Source organism: Nycticebus coucang, chromosome 14 (genome assembly GCF_027406575.1).
Source record: "Nycticebus coucang isolate mNycCou1 chromosome 14, mNycCou1.pri, whole genome shotgun sequence".
Classification (NCBI taxonomy): Eukaryota; Metazoa; Chordata; class Mammalia; order Primates; family Lorisidae; genus Nycticebus; species Nycticebus coucang.
Window position 1 is genome coordinate 66,863,470 of NC_069793.1, and position 16,545 is coordinate 66,880,014.

Sequence of the window (16,545 nt, forward strand, 5' to 3'; positions counted from 1 at the left end):
CTATATTAGCCTAAACCAAGGTCACAGAGATATTCTTCTATGTTTTCTCCTAGAGGTTCTATAGTTTTAAGTTTTAAATTTATATTGGTGATCCATTTTGAATTTTTTTTTATATAATGTGAGATATGGATCAAAATTCTTTTTTTTTTTTTTTTGAATGTGGATATCCAATTGTTCCAGCACCATTTGTTGGAAAGATTTTCTGTCTCCACTGAATGATCTACCACCTTTGTTGCCAACATATTGACAATAACAACATGTTGACCCATATCTGCATGGGTCTATTTCTAGATTTTGTTCTATTACAGTGATACATATATATCTATGCTTACACCAATACCACACTGTCTTGATTACTGAAACTCTACATTTTTTCTTACTTTCCAAAATGATTTTGGCTGTTCTGTGTCCTTTGGTTTGCCATGAAGATTTTAGAATCAGTAGGCTAGGCGTGATGGCTCACGCCTGTAATCCCAACACTCTGGGAGGGCAAGATGGGTGGATCACCTGAGCTCATGAGTTTGAGACCAGCCTGAGCTAGAGTGACACCCTGTCTCTAAAAATATCCTAGCATTGTGGTGGGTGCCTATGATCCCAGCTACTTGGGAAGCTGAGGCAAGAGAATTGCTTGAGCCCAGGAGTCTGAGATTGCTGTGAGCCATGACGCCAGGGGAATCTACAGGGGATGACAAAGTAAGACTCTGTCTCAAAAGAGAAAAAAAAAGAATTAGGGCTGAGTGAGGTGGCTCACGTCTGTATCCCACCACTCAAGGAGGCTGAGGCAGGAGGATTGCATGAGGTCTGGAGTTTAAAACCAGCTTGAGCAAGAGTGAGACCCCATCTCTACCAAAAACAGAAAAATTAGCTGGGTGTAGTGGCACACACCTGTAGTTGTAGGGCCTTGGGAGGCTGAGGCAGGAGGATTGCTTGAACCCAGGAGTTTGAGGTTGGAGTGAGCAATGATGACGCCAGTGCACTATAGCCTGGGCAACAGAGTGAGACTCCAAGAAAAAAAAAGATTTTAGAATTACCTTGTTGATTTCTACAGAAAAGAGCCAGATGAGATTTTGGGGGGATCATGTTGAACCTATAATCATTTTTGGGAGAAGTGAAATTTTAACTGTAGATATTGAGTCTTCTGAGCCACTAACATAGTATTTCTTTCCACTTACAGTATTTAGGTATTCTTTGCCTACTCTGCTTTTTAAGTTTGGAAAACTAAGAGAGGGGAAATAACATTTACCAACTACCTACTTGAAGCCATTCACTTTATATATCTTATTTCAGTGTTTCAGACCATATAGGATGCCTTGTGGTTTGCCTTAAATAACACTACATTTCTTCTCTTTTTAATTTTTTTTTTTTTCAGAGACAGAGTATCCCTTTATTGCCCTTGGTAGAGTACTGTGGCTTCATAGCTCACAACAACCTCCAACTTCTGGGCTTAGGCGATTTTCTTGCCTCAGCCTCCCGAGTAGCTGGGACTACAAGCACCCGCCACAAAGCCTAGCTACCTTGTTTCCCCGAAAATAAGACATCCTCCGAAAATAAGACCTACTTACAGGAAAGATAAGACGTCCCCTGAAAATAAGACCTAGCACATCTTTGGGAGCACACCTTAAAATAAGACACTGTCTTATTTTCAGGGAAACAGGGTATTTTTTGTTGCAGTTTGGCCGGGGCCGGGTTTGAACCCACCACTCTCGGTATATAGGGCTGGTGCCCTACCCACTGAGCCACAGGTGCTGCCTGCTTTTTTTTTTTAATTTTTATTATTTTTTTTTTAATTCCAGCTTGCTTGTTCATTCTTCATTTGAAGTACTTTTTTTTTTATATTTTTTTTGTTCATTTTCTTTCTTCTTTTTTTTTTTTAGATGTTCCTCCTCTGGCAATGCTCTGTCTCCTTGCCTCCCCAGTAGCAGGGATTACAGATGCCCACCACAACATCTGGCTGTTTTTGATGTTAGTAGAGACGGGGTCTTACTCTGGCTCACTGCTGTTCATACAGGTCTTGAACCTCTGAGCTCAGGCAATCCACTCGCCTCGGCCTCCCACAGCGCTGGGACTACAGGCGTGAGCCACCACGCCCGGCCGCTGTCCACTTTTTTAATTCTTATTCAGCCTAATAATGTCAAGGAGAAATTCCCAGTGTAGTGCTGATAATGTCCTTAACACTGGTCTAGCAATTCCTAATCTGTAACAGAGAGAGGACCTCAGGCTCAGAATGTTTGGTAAGCACTAGTATCTAGCTAGAATTTTATAACATTATTTTGTTTTCATTGTATTTACTTATTTACATAATATTTATATTTTCTTCCTAGACCATCCCTACTACAGAATTATATTATTTATTTATTTAATCAATTTTTTTTTTTGCAGTTTCTGGCTGGGGCTGGGTTTGAACCCACCACCTCTGGCATATGGGGCCGGCACCCTACCCCTTTGAGCCACAGGTGTCGCCCGTATTATTTTATTTATTTTTTTAACTTACCTTCTTTTTTTTTTTTTTGTAGAGACTCACTTTATTGCCCTTGGTAGAGTGCCGTGGCGTCACACAGCTCACAGCAACCTCCAACTCCTGTGCTTAGGTTGATTCTCTTGCCTCAGCCTCCCAACTAGGTAGGACTACAGGCGCCCGCCACAACACCTGGCTATTTTTTTGTTGCAATTTGGCCAGGGGCGCCTTTGAACCCGAAACCGTTGGTATATGGGGCTGGCGCTTTACCTACTGAGCCACTTTACCCACTGTGCCGCCCTTAACTTACTTTCTTTTTATGGCAACTGAAACTGGTTTTCCACTTACAGTCGTGGTATAAAGTCAGACTTCTGGAGGTATAATTTATATTCAGGGAAATTCACACTTTTATTGAACAGTTCTTTGAGCCTTAGCTAATGTGCACAGTAAATACACAGTAGAGTAAATGTTCTATATTATAATCAATATATAGAACACATCTATCATCCTAGGAAGTTGCCTCCTCCGTCTGTAGTCAATCCCAACTCCCAGCTTTAGTCCCTGTCAACTACTGATCTATTTTCTGTCCCCATAGTTTTGCCTTTTTCAGAATGACATACAAATGGAATCATACGGTATTTTTACTTTTGAGTCTGGCTTCTTTCACTTAGCATAATGTATCTGAACTTTATCCATGTTCTTACCTGTATCAAGTAGTTTGTTCCTTTTTGTTGCTGAGTAGCATTTCATTGAAAGAATGTACAACAGTTTATCCACTCATTGATCAAAGGACATTTCTATTGTTTCCAGTTTGGGGAAATTATTAATAAAGCCAATATAAATATATGCAAGATTGTGAGAATATAAGTTTTCATTTCTCTAGAAGTATGATTGCTGTCAAATGGCAAATGTAGTCTATGTTTAAATTTATAAGAAACTACAAAGCTGTTTTCCAAAGTAGTTGTGCTATTTTACTTTTTGAACAGTAAACTATGAGAGTTCTAAATTCTACATCCCAAGTTTCCTTTTAAAATTAATTTTTTAAGGCTGGGTGTGGTGGCTCACACCTGTAATCTTAGCATTCTGGGAGGCCAACATGAGCAAATTGCTTGATCTCAGGAGTTTGAGACCAGCCTGAGAAAGACTAAGACCTTGTCTCTGTTGAAAATAGAAAAACTGGGGCGGCGCCTGTGGCTCAGTTGGTAAGGCGCCGGCCCCATATACCGAGGGTGGCAGGTTCAAACCCGGCCCCGGCCAAACTGCAACCAAAAAATAGCCGGGCGTTGTGGCAGGCGCCTGTAGTCCCAGCTACTCGGGAGGCTGAGGCAAGAGAATCGCTTAAGCCCAGGAGTTGGAGGTTGCTGTGAGCTGTGTGAGGCCACGGCCCTCTACCGAGGGCCATAAAGTGAGACTTTGTCTCTACAAAAAAAAAAAAAGAAAATAGAAAAACTGGGCTCGGTGCCTATAGTTTAGTGGCTAGGGAACCAGCCACATACACCTGGGCTGGTAGGTTCAAACTGAGCCCAAGTCTGCCAAACAACAATGACAACTACAACAACAATAAAAAAAAAATAGCTAGGCATTGTGGCAGGTGCCTGTAGTCCCCGCTACGTTGGAGGCTGAGGCAAGAGAATTGCTTAAGCCCAAGGGTTTGAGGTTTCTGTGAGCTGTGATGCCATGGCACTCTATCGAGGGTGACATAATGAAACTCTGTCTCAAAAAAAAAAAAAAGAAAAGAAAATAGAAAAACTGAGGCAGGAGGATCGCTTGAGCCCAGGAATTCGAGGTTGCTGTGAACTATGATGATGTCATGGCACTCTACCTAGGGTGACAGAGTGAGACTCTGCCTTAAAAATAAATAAATAAAAACAAAAAATAAAATTAATTTTTTAGGCCAGATGCAGTGGATCGCACTTGTAATCCTAGCACTCTGGGAGGCAAAGGCGGGAGGATCCCGTGAGCTCAGGAGTTAGAGATCAGCCATAATAAGACTGAGAGTCTGTCTCTACTAAAAAATTAGCAAGGCATCATGGCATGCACCTGTAGTCTCAGCTACTCAGGAAGCCGAGGCAGGAGGATTGCTTGAGCCCAGGAGTTTGAAGCTACTGGGAGCTATGATGACATCACTGAGGTTACCCAGGGTGACAGAGCAAGATTCTGTCTCAAAAAATAAAAAAATTAATTTTTAAGTGAGTTAATTTAAAGGAAAAATATTTAATTAATAATAGTTGGGTAGTTTGCCATTGTGCAAGGTAAGCACATGGCCCAGTATGTGGACAGAAATTATGTGCTCTTACTCAGTAGGAATCAGTATATTCCCATTTTAAAGATACAGAAACCAAGATCCAGAGGTCCACAAGTCGCAAAACCAATAAGTTTCTTAGATTTAAACCCAGCTCTCCCTAACTCCAGTATTATTAGTTCTATAGAATCTTATTTTAAATCCATAAGCCAAATTTGAACTTTTAAACTTTTATAACTTAGAGTGCAACTGTGCTAAAAGTGCTCTTTAGAAGATTTGATAATAAGCTGTGACTTTAGCTCTCACAGCTGACAGTACTTCAATTCTTTTAAGCCTAAAAATGTGCTTTATCTCTTTCTGATGCCCCAGAGAGTTGGTTGCTCTTTCAGCACTTGACATACACCTCTATCATGTCACTTTGTGCCCTGGGCTGTAATGATCTATTTGTGTGTTAATTCCCTTTTCCTCTGACTGCACATTCCTTCTAGATGGGGACTGTGTTCTTCTTTGTTTCTGTAGCACCCAGTACATGGTCTGCCACATAGGAGACATTCGGTCATTGCAGAAAGAATGATAAGTTCTTGAATATGACTACATAATATAGATGTGTGGTATACATATATTTTCTAAAGTTTAGTGAAAGTGCTATTTGTTTGTTTTTCGAGACAAGGTCTCACTCTGTTGCCCAAGCTAGAATACAGTGGTGTTGGCTTGGCACCTGTAGCACAGTGATTACGGCACCAGCCACATACACCGAGGGTGGCAGGTTTGAACCTGGCCCAGGCCAGCTAAACAACTGCAACAACAAAATAGCCGGGTGTTGTGGTGGGCACCTGTAGTCCCAGGTACTTGGGAGCCTGAGGCAAGAGAATGGCTTAAACCCAAGAGTTTGAGGTTGCTGTGAGCTCTGACGCTACAGCACTCTACCAAGAGCAACATAGTGAGACTCTGTCTCAAAAAAAAAAAAAAAAATGCAGTGGTGTCATAGCTCACTGCAGCCTCAAACTCTTGAGATCATGCAATCTTCCTGCCTCAGCCTCTCAAGTAGCTGTGACTACAAGTGCCCATCATGCCCAGCTAATTTTTCTATTTTTTTGTAGAAATAAGGTCTTGTTCTGGCTCCAGCTAGTCTCAAACTCTTGGCCTCAAGCAATCCTCCCACCTCTGCTGCACAAAGATTATAGCTGTGAACCACTACACCCAACCATGAAAGTATTTTTAATAAATTCATTCATTTAAAACCATTGATTGAGCCTCTTCTTGCAATATGGTGGGCAATATACTAGACTTTCTGACTGGTTGATACTAGGGTGAATCTCCCTGATTTCAGGGAGTATGTACACACACGGGCATGCACATATATACACACCAAGAGACATAATTATAATGTGATATGTGACTCGGCGCCCGTAGCACTGTGGTTATGGCACCAGCCACATAACATCGATGTTGGTGGATTAGAACCCAGCCTGGGCCAGCTCACTAACAATGACAACTGCAACAGAAAATAGCCGGGCGTTGTGGCAGGCGCCTGTGGTCCCAGCTGCTTGGGAGGCTGACGCAAGAGAATCGCTTAAGCCCAGGAGTTTGTGGTTGCTGTGAGCTTTCATGCCATAGCACTCTATCTAGGGCAACATAGTAAGACTCTGTCTCCAAAAAAACCCCCAAAAACCATAATGTGATATGTGAAAGACAAGTACAATGACAGTTCATAAAGGCAGCGTAGCATAGTAATTTAGAGCAGTGCTTTTCAAAGTACCACTCCAAGAATCTATCAGAAGCTTATTCTAAAACGTACATTTATACTTTGCTTCATCAAGAAAGTCTTGGCTTGGCGCCTATAGCTCAGCGGCTAGGGCGCCAGCCACAGATACTGGAGCTGGCGGGTTCAAATCCAGCCCAGGCCTGCCAAACAAAAATGACAAGCCCAAGAGGTGTGACACCACAGCACTCTACCCAGAATGACACAGCTCACAGCAACCTCAACCTCTTGGGCTTAAGTGGTTCTCTTAAGTGGTTCTCCTCTCAATAGCTGGAACTACAGGCACCCACCACAACGCCCGGCTTCAGGACTCTTTTTAAGAAGATTCTGCCTATAGTCCCAGCTACTCACAAGGCTGAAGCAGAAGGATTGCTTAGCCCCCAGGAGTTTGAGGTTACAGTGAGCTATGATGATGCCACTGCACTCTAGTCGGGGCAACAAAGACTCTGTCTCAAAGTTAGGCCCTTATGTTATAATGGGTTAAAATTTCCCTTCATAACATTTGTTCCTTGCCCTTGCAACTACTGTACTTGACTATTATTGTCTTTCTCATTAGACTTTAAGCTCTGTAAGCCAAGGACTTTTTCTGTCTTCATTAGTGGTCTAACCCTAAGACCTTGCCTAGTACCTCACACATAGGTATTGAATAAATATTTGTTGATTTAGATCAAATCTTAACAGACATGATTCCTAGAACAGCAGAATGAATGATGTGCTCCTTTTTGCTTCTTTCTGAACTCTTTGCTACAAATAGCTCAGAGCACAAAGAGCTGTTTGTTTTAGCAGTTCACTTCCTTGCATTGATTGAGGCTTTCAGACTATCATTTTGTTAGGCATTCTCACTGCCCAGCTTTTCAGAGATGAAATTCTGTTTTTCTGATTTTCCTTTCATCTTTATCCATTTTTCCTCTGGGAGTAGGAATGAGAGTGCAGAGATGATGGCTGTAACCTTAAGATGAAATTGGGCTAGATAGCAGTATGCTAGCTTTTGTTCTTTAAATGGTTTGCACTGCTCCTTACCCAGGAGGAAAGGAAGAGACTAATCATATGAATTCCTTAATTTGTCTTCATCCCTTGCTGGGCAGCTGCCTGCAGAGATAGAAATTTTTTTTTTTTTTTTTTGAGATAGAGTCTCACTTTGTTGCCCTGGTGCCCTGGTGTCACAGCTGACAGCAACCTCATACTCTGGGGCTCAAGCAATTCTCTTGCCTCAGCCTCCCAAGTAGCTGGAACTACAGGCACCTGCCACAACGCCCGGCTGTTTTTAAAGATGAAGTCTTGCTCTAGCTCAGGCTGGTCTCAAACCTGTGAGCTCAGGCAATCTGCCCACCTAGGCCTCCCAAAGTGCTGGGATTACAGACGTGAGCCACCATGTCCAGCCTCAGAGAGGAAATCTTAAAGCATCACTCAGCCATCGCTTTCTATGAGACTATTCTTTCCTTTTAAAAAAAAAATACTTGTTTGTTTGTTTGTTTTTGTTTTTGTTTTGATATAGGGTCTCACTTTCCTTCCCCAAGGTAGAATATTATGGAGTCAGCCTGGCTCACAGCAACCTCAAACTCCTGGGTTCAAGTGACCCTCTTGCCTCAGCCTCCGGAGTAGTTGGGACTATAAGCTCCCACCATGACATCTGGCTAATTTTTCTCACTTTGCTCAGGCTCTTCTCAAACTCCTGAGCTCAAGCAATCCTCCCACTTCAGCCTCCCAGAGTGCTAGGATTATAGGTATGAGCCACTAAGCCTGTAATTTGTTTTAAATTGAGGTATAACTTATATACAGTGAAGGCCACAAGTGCTGAGTTCCCCAGAACCCCAGCAGATTCCCTTGTGTCCCTTTTCAGGCAGTACTCCCAAAGGTAGCACTATTTTACCATGTTAGGTTGGAATTCTATTCTTTCATTTCTTCTGTTGTTTTTTTTTTTTTTTTCTTGAGACAGAGTCCCACTATGTTGCCCTTGGTAGAGTGCCATGGCGTCACATCTCACAGCAACCTCAAACTCTTGGGCTCAACCCATTCTCTTACCTCACCCTCCCAAATAGCTGGAACTACAGGTGCCCAGCACAATACCTGGCTATTTTTTGTTGCAGTTGTCATTGTTGTTTAGCCGGCTTGGGCCAGATTTGAACCTGCCAGCCTTGGTGCATGTCCGATCATCCAAGCAATGTTTACTGCAAAAAAATTGGAAAGCACGGAAAAGTGTAGATACTAAAGAAAAATTACTTGGGCTTTTGCCACTCAAAGACCTAGTGTACTTTGAAATGACCAGAGGTCCCAGTATTTCTTTATCAATGTTAGGTTCTCTGTTGATTTTCTTTCGGGCCTCTCATGCCTCCTCTTGTAGATATTGCTACATTCCCTTGGAATTCCCCCTACGCAAACATCTATATTCATTCTTTACATCTTGATAAATCATTGCCTCACTTGTGACTCCTTCCCTGAGTCACCCTACTCTCCTTCTTGTCCCTATACTATTGGGCACATACCTTTTATTGCCTTTACCTTCCTGTTGTACAGATTTTGGGTACTCACCTATCTCTCTAAAATGCTTTTGGTGGTCTCCTTTGAAGCATAGACTTCATATTGCCCACCAGAGTGCCCAGAACAGAATAAGCTGTTAGTAAATATTTGTTGAATGGATTAATAAGTAAACAAATCAATTAAATCTTGTGGAAGTGTTAAAGAAGAAAATCTAAGATTAGTGGCAAGAATGGACAACTCCCACTTTAATTGTTCAGTCTCATCTGCAGAATGACAAAAAGCAAAAAATTGTATTTTAGAGTATATTTAGTATTTTTATTTTTCTGAAAGCTTTAACATAATTATTTTATTTGGTCTTCCATAAGAAGTCTATGATTGTGTCCCCGTTTTTTACACTGGGAGGTTACTACTATATTTGAATTGGAAGATAAGGAGATCAGACATTATGCTGTAGAGTGGGAGGGGATGTTATTTAGAGAAAGAACTAACTGAAAGAGTGTAATACCCAGAATTTACTATTTATAAGGACAAGGGACCTAGTATTTGTGGGCATGGTATACCAGGCAAATCACTTACATAATCTCATTTAATCATTGCAACAACTCTATAAATTAGGTATTATTTTTAAAAATGTTTTGTTTATTTTTCACTTTTTTTTTTTTTAGAGATGGGGTCTCATTCCATTGCCCAGAATGTAGTACTGGGGCATGATCATAGCTCACTGCTAAGCCTCCTGAGTGGCTGGGACTATAGGCATGTGCCACCATGCCAGGCTGACTTTTTGTTTTAAATTGAGACAGTATCTCACTCTGTCACCCAGGGTAGAGTTCATTAGTGTCATTATAGCTCACTGCAACCTCAAACTCCTGACTTCAAGGGATCCTTCTGCCTCAACCTCCCAAGTAGCTGAGACTACAGGTATGTACCATCATGCCCAGCTAATTTTTTAAACTTTTTAGAGAGACAAGGTCTCACTATATTGCCCAGACTGGTCTTGAATCCTAGCCTCAATCCTTCTGCCTCTGCCTCTTAAAATGCTAGGATTATAAGCATGAGCCACTGTGCCTGGCCCTGGCTGATTTTTAAAAAAAATTTTTTAAAGACAGTGTCTTGCTGTGTTGAATTAGGTTTTACTGGCTCGACACCTATAGCTCAAGTGGCTAAGGCACCAGCCACATACACCAGAGCTGGAGGGTTCGAATCCAGCCTGGGCCTGCCAAATAGCAATGACAACTACAACCAAAAAATGGCTGGGCATTGTAGTGGGTGCTTGTAGTCCCAGCTACTTGGGAGGCTGAGGAAAGAGAATCACTTAAGCCCAGGAGTTGGAGTTTGCTGTGAGCTGTGCCGCGACAGCACTCTACCCAGGGGCAATAGTTTGAGGCTCTGTCTCAAAAAAAAAAAAAAAAAGTTTTACTATTCTCACTTTATAGCTGAAGAAACTGAGGCTCAGCAAGCTGAATTAATTTCTCTCAGTTTAAATAGGTAATAATACTTAAATCTAGGACTGTCATGGTTCTAATCCATTTTCTATTACTCTAAAGTTCCTTTTGTAGATGTCCATCTATAGAGGGGCATGTCCCTTGCTAGTTATTTATTTATTTATTTATTTTTTGAGACAGAGTCTCAAGCTGTCACCCTGGGTAGAGGGCCATGGCGTCATAACTCACAGCAACCTCCAACTCTTGGGCTTAAGTGGTTCTGTTGCCTCAGCCTCCCAAATAGCTGGGACTACAGGCACCTGCCACATGCCTGGCTATTTTTTATTGCAGTTGTCGTTGTTGTTTAGCTGGCCCTGGCTGGGTTTGAACCCACCAACTTCAGTGTATGTGGCTGGCACCATAACCACTGTTCTACGGGCGCCGAGCCTGTCCTTGCTATTATGTGTTGAAACTTTGTGAGATGTGAAAACTCAGGAATCCTGCTGTCATTTTTATTATTTTATTTCTTTTCAGTTCTGTGAAGTTATTGATGAGATGAACATAACACTAATGTCATACATATTTTTGTGTAGCCATTAGTCCAGTCCTATCTCATCACCACACTCAATTCTCATATTTGTCTGTTGATATAGGCCCAGATTATAATCTTATTTATACATGAAGAAACTGAGGCCCAGAGGGAGAAGTGGGTTACTAATTAAATATTGCTAGGAAGTGGCAGGACCAATACTTGACACCAATTTCAGTGTTCTTTTCACTGCAGTATGTGGATTTGCTGAAACTGCTTATAGTAAGCATAGACTCTAAAACAGTGATTCTCAACACAGGGGATAATTAATGTCTGGAAATAATTTGGATTGTCACTTTGTCACTTTTTGGGGTACCTGCATTCAGTGGGTAGAGCTTAGAGATATATAGGCCACACATCCCCAGAAGAATAATTATCTGAGATTTATTTATTTTTATTGAGAAATCCTGTTCTAGCACAATTGAGTTTCATGCTTTATTTCTCCAGAACAGGTGAAATACCCATTAGCCTTGATCCTTTTAGAACTGGCTGCTCTTCAATAGCAGTAAATATTTATTAATCACTAGGTTTTATTCAGAATATTGCATGAAGCATGATTATGGATGTGGAAAGGCATTAGAGATGATCTCTTCACCCAGGGAGTTTAGAGACTGCTGGAGGAGGTAAAGAGGATCTGGTTACTTTGCTCCTAATTGCAGATAAGCATCCCCTGTTCCAGGAGCTACTGCATGCAGTAGTGGCTGTACTCAAGGACTACCTAGATCAAAGCAGTGCTAGTGGTTTAAGTTAACCCTCCCAATAACCTATTCTTTTTTCTACAGCTATGCGATGCCTACCAAAACCATGGAGGTGTTGCGGCTGCCAGACCAAGGCAACAAAATGGTCCTGGACTCAGTCCTCACCACCCATGAGCGAGTGGTTCAGGTAAGCACTCCAAGAGAACCTGAAATGTATTTTCTCTCCTAGCTCTCCGCTCTGTCCTTTTTTTTTTCTTCCTTCTGTTTTGTCCTTTTCTTCCACTTGCCTGTCCCTGGAATGATGGTGCTCTCTAGGATTCAGTTCCAGACCCCTTCATTTCTCCTTTTATGATACCTTCCCCCTGTGCTCTCATTCAATCCTCTGCCCTCAGTGACCAGCAGTTCTGATCTGTTGGCTGAGCTTCAGACGTGATATCCAGTTGTCTACCGGACTTCTCCACTTGGATATTCCACATATGGGCTCTCTATACTCAGTGTACGCAAAACTAACTATAGAGTGACTGTCCTCTTTTTCTATAATCCTCCCCACCTTTGAGCCTAATATGTGATCTGTCTTTGTTCTCTGATATCCTTTCATTCACCAGATTCAATAGCTTTTACCTCCTAAAATTCTTTCAGATTCATCCACTTCACTTTACCCCCTTACCAATGTGATTATGTCATTTTCCTGCTAAAACCTTCAATGGCTTCCTTTTAGTTCTAGCTATTGTCCTCTATTTTTTTCCTGCAGAGATAAGTGGGTGACAACCACATCACTATGGATAATTAAACATTCACAGCTTAGCAGCTTTAACATAATTCCCTCTTTTACTAAAACAGCTTTATTGAAATACAATGATCATGGCTTGATGTCTGTAGCACAGTGGTTATGGTGCTGGCCACATGCACCAAGGGTGGCGGGTTCAAACACGGCCCAGGCCAGCTAAAACAACAATGATAACTACAACAAGAAAATAGCTGGGCGTTGTGGTGGACACCTGTAGTCCCAGCTACTTGGGAAGCTGAGGCAAGAGAATCACTTATGCCTGGGAGTTTGAGGTTGCTGTGAGCTGTGACACCATGGCACTCTACCCAGGGCAACAGCTTGAGACTCTGTCTCAAAAAAAAAAGAAATATAATGATCATGTCATATAATTCACCCATTTAAAGAATATAATAAAATGGTTATTGGTATATTTAAAGAGTTATACAACCATCACCACAATTTCAGAAAATGTTCATCACCCCAGAAAGAAACCCTGTCCCCATTAGCAGTCACTCCTCTTTCACTGTCCCCCCCAGTCCCTAATGTATTCCTGTCCCTATGGAATTATCTATTCTGGGCATTCCATTTAAATGGAATTGTACAATATCTGGCTTTTTGTCTCTGGCTTCTTTCACTTAGCATGTTTTCAAGGTTCTTCCATGTTGTAGTATTCATTCCTTTTTTTTTTTTTTTTGAAACACAGTCTTACTCTGTCACTCTGGGTAGAGTGTCGTGGTGTCATAGCTTACAGCAACCTCAAACTCTTGTGCTCAAGCAATCCTCTCGTCTCAGTAGCTGGGACTACAGGCACCCACCACAATGCCTAGCTAATTTTTCCTATTTTTAGTAGAGACAGGGTCTCACTCTTGTTCAGGCTGCTTTCAAACTCCTGAGTTCAAGCAATTCACCCACCTCCCAGAGTGCTAGGATTACAGGCATGAGCCACCGTGCCCAGCCACATTCATTCCTTTTATTGCCAAATAATTTTCATTGGATGGGCATCACTTCTTTTTAGTCTAGTCAAAAAACATACAGCAAGATAATAAGAGGAATCTTAAGGTAGTAACATCTTAAATCTAAATGTGCTAATTTTACTTGTATTTATTTATTTATCAATTTTTTTGAGACAAGAGTCTAAAGCTCTTACCCCGGATAGAGTGCTGTTGTGTCACAGCTCACAGCAACCTCAATCTCTTGGGCTTAAGCAATTCTCTTGCCTCAGCTTCCCAAGTAGCTGAGACTACAGGTATTGTTTTTGTTGTTGTTGCAGTTGCCATTGTTGTTTTAGCTGGCCCAGACTGGGTTTGAACTCGCCAGCCTTGGTGTACGTGGCCAGCGCCCTACCTGCTGAGCTACGGGCTCCGCCTTAAATGTGCCAATTTTAAACATAACTAAGTACTTAGAGTCTTTCCTTCTTTAAATATTGCCAGGAGTACCTTATTTATGATATAGTTTATGGCAAATCTTACTTGCCACTGAAGCCCATAGGATAAAGTTTGAACTCTTTAGCCCTCAGGTGCCTTCGTGATTCTCCTCCTGCTTTTTCTCTTCATAGCTCATTCACTCCAGCCACACATGAAGCTGATTTTAATTCCCTAACAAGGTTAGGCTTCATCATCCACACTACTCTTGAATTCTCCTAGTTTATTCCTATTTTTCTTCAAGACTCCCCCCCAAATATTACCTCTTCTGGAAGCTTTCTTTGGCCTTCCCCAATTGAGTTGGGTAGGTATTTCTCTTGTGGGTTCTTATAGTCCCCTGCCTGCCCTTTCATCACACATCTGATTCATCTCTGGATTCTTTTTTTTTTTGTAGAGACATAGTCTCACTGTACCGCCCTCGGGTAGAGTCCCGTGGCGTCACACGGCTCACAGCAACCTCTAACGCTTGGGCTTACGCGATTCTCTTGCCTCAGCCTCCCGAGCAGCTGGGACTACAGGCACCCACCACAACGCCCGGCTATTTTTTTGTTGCAGTTTGGCCAGGGCTGGGTTTGAACCCACCACCTTCGGCATATGGGGCCGGCGCCCTACTCACTGAGCCACAGGTGCCGCCCCATCTCTGGATTCTTAGCACAGGGTCTGCCACCAGTCAGGTCCTGTTCTATATGAGCAAACCTAAGTTAAATAAGAAATTCAGTCTGACCTTGACAACCTCTTGGTCCAGTTATGATATCCATTGCACATAGGAGCAGGTATTGGCAGTGAACCTCTCAGCAAGAAAACTGAGCAGATGATGATCCTGTAAAGACCAGGTTAAAAAACCAGCTTTTGGTGTTAAATCTTCCCCTTTATGCCTCTCTGGCTACCCTGAAGCTGGCATTTGAGACTGCGCCATGGCTGTCCAATCGCTCAGTTTTTAGCTCCCTCCCTGACAGTATCTTCTTTCATTTTGCAGATCAGTGGTTTGAATGCTACATTTGCAGAGATTTTCTTGGAAATAATCCAAAGCAATCTTCCTGAAGGAGTCAGATTGCTAGTGAAGGAGGTAGGTGCTAGTTTGGGAAGAGGCTCTGTAGTGGCCTACTTTTGCTCAAAATTAAAATAACAACATCTGGACTTCCTGGCTTTAGAAACAACAGAGAAATGTGGATAATTTAGCCCAGGTAATAATCAAGAAAGATATGCAATCTGGTGTACTCAAGTCATTATTCTGAGGCATTCGGGATGATGCTTTGCAGACCATAGGACCTGACTTTCATCAAAGTATCCTAATATTAGGAAGACTATGACACTGCAGAATTCTCTCATTTATGACAGTTGTTTAGCAGAAAGATCATGGTTTAAGGTTATATACAGTATAACCTTAAAAATCAGAACACAAATAGGACAATGTTTTTTTTTTTGTTTGTTTGTTTTTGAAATCAAGAGTTTCAGGCAGTGCCTGTGGCTCAAAGGAGTAGGGCGCTGGCCCCGTATACCGGAAGTGGCGGGTTCAAAGCTGGCCCCAGCTAAAAACTGCAAAAAAAAATCAAGAGTCTCTGTTGCCTCCAGGTTAGAGTGCCATGGCATCAGCTCCTAACAACCTCAAACTCCAGGCTCAAATGATCATCCTGCTTCAGCCTCCCAAGTAGCTGGGAATACAGGTGCCCCCCACCATGCCCTGCTAATTTTATTTTTGTGATGTTAGGGTCCTACTCTTGCTCATGCTGGTCTCCAGCTTCTGACCTCAACTGAACCTCCTGCCTTGGCATCCCAGACTGTTAGGATTACAGGCATGAGCAACTGTGCCTGGCTTCTCTCTTTTAAATGCTTCTATTATAATAGTTATACCATTTGGGGCTTAGTTCTACATATAGCTGTCTTCCCTCACCAGACTATGAGTTCACTGATAGCAAGGAGGATGTTTGATTCAACTTTGAGTCCAAGTCTGCCACATAGTAGGTAATAAAAGTTAGTGTAACCTGGATAATTCTCAACAGAAGAAGATGGAGGGCCTGTCTGGATGCTATACATGTTTGAGTAACTAAATGCTCTTCAGAAATTTCCACTTTTTTCTGTTTTTCTCCTCCTTAGCATACTGAAGAAGACTTCAAGGGACGGTTCAAAGCTCGACCAGAACTGGAAGAACTGTTGGCCAAGCTGAACTAGCTATTGCAGAACTACAGTATGCCAGCTAGTGGTCATATTGAGTGCCAAGGAGAGGAGCTTCCCAGGTGGTCACAGTTAAGTAGGAGACCCGAGACCCTAACCCTTAGATTTCATAAGTTCTCATTCCTACTGCCAGGAATGCCTTCTCTCCTCTGTGGCACGGCTATGCTTGCCAGTTGTTACAACTAACCCTAATTATCCTTCATCTAATAAAAATTTGCTATTGCTGATGTGTGTGCATATGAGTGTGAAGTTGGCTCCTCTTCTGAGTATCCTGTTGCCCTCTGCCAATGAGATCCCCTGTGGCCTTGGGCAAAAGTACTGCCCTCTATGGACCCCTAACCTGCACTTGCTAAAGGAGTGTTTAAGAGAGTGTTTAATCTTTCTTGCTTTAAGAGATTATGTTTTCTCACCTACTATGTTAGCACAGAACCATGTTCCCCTTCTGACTTTTTCCACCTAGAAAAAAATTCATCCTTTCAAGGAATCTAGCATGGAGTTCTATAGTGAAGCAGAGGATCTTTTTTTTTTTTTTTTTTTTTTT

At 42.1% G+C, this 16,545-nt stretch overlaps 1 protein-coding gene across 2 annotated transcripts in view; it reads left to right on the forward strand.

Annotated features, from left to right (window-relative positions):
* The window catches only part of MRPL48 (mitochondrial ribosomal protein L48), a 75,331-nt gene extending 59,102 nt beyond the window's left edge, over positions 1 to 16,229 (forward strand). Inside the window, exons 6-8 of one of the 2 annotated variants that reach the window (XM_053560632.1) lie at positions 11,730 to 11,832; positions 14,809 to 14,898; positions 15,927 to 16,229. In XM_053560632.1, the coding sequence (XP_053416607.1) occupies positions 11,730 to 11,832; positions 14,809 to 14,898; positions 15,927 to 16,001 (268 nt within the window). In that variant the 3' untranslated portion in view covers positions 16,002 to 16,229. The remainder of the gene's footprint in view (positions 1 to 11,729; positions 11,833 to 14,808; positions 14,899 to 15,926) is intronic. The other variant, XM_053560633.1, reaches the window with a different exon arrangement.
* The last annotated feature ends 316 nt before the right edge of the window (positions 16,230 to 16,545 follow it).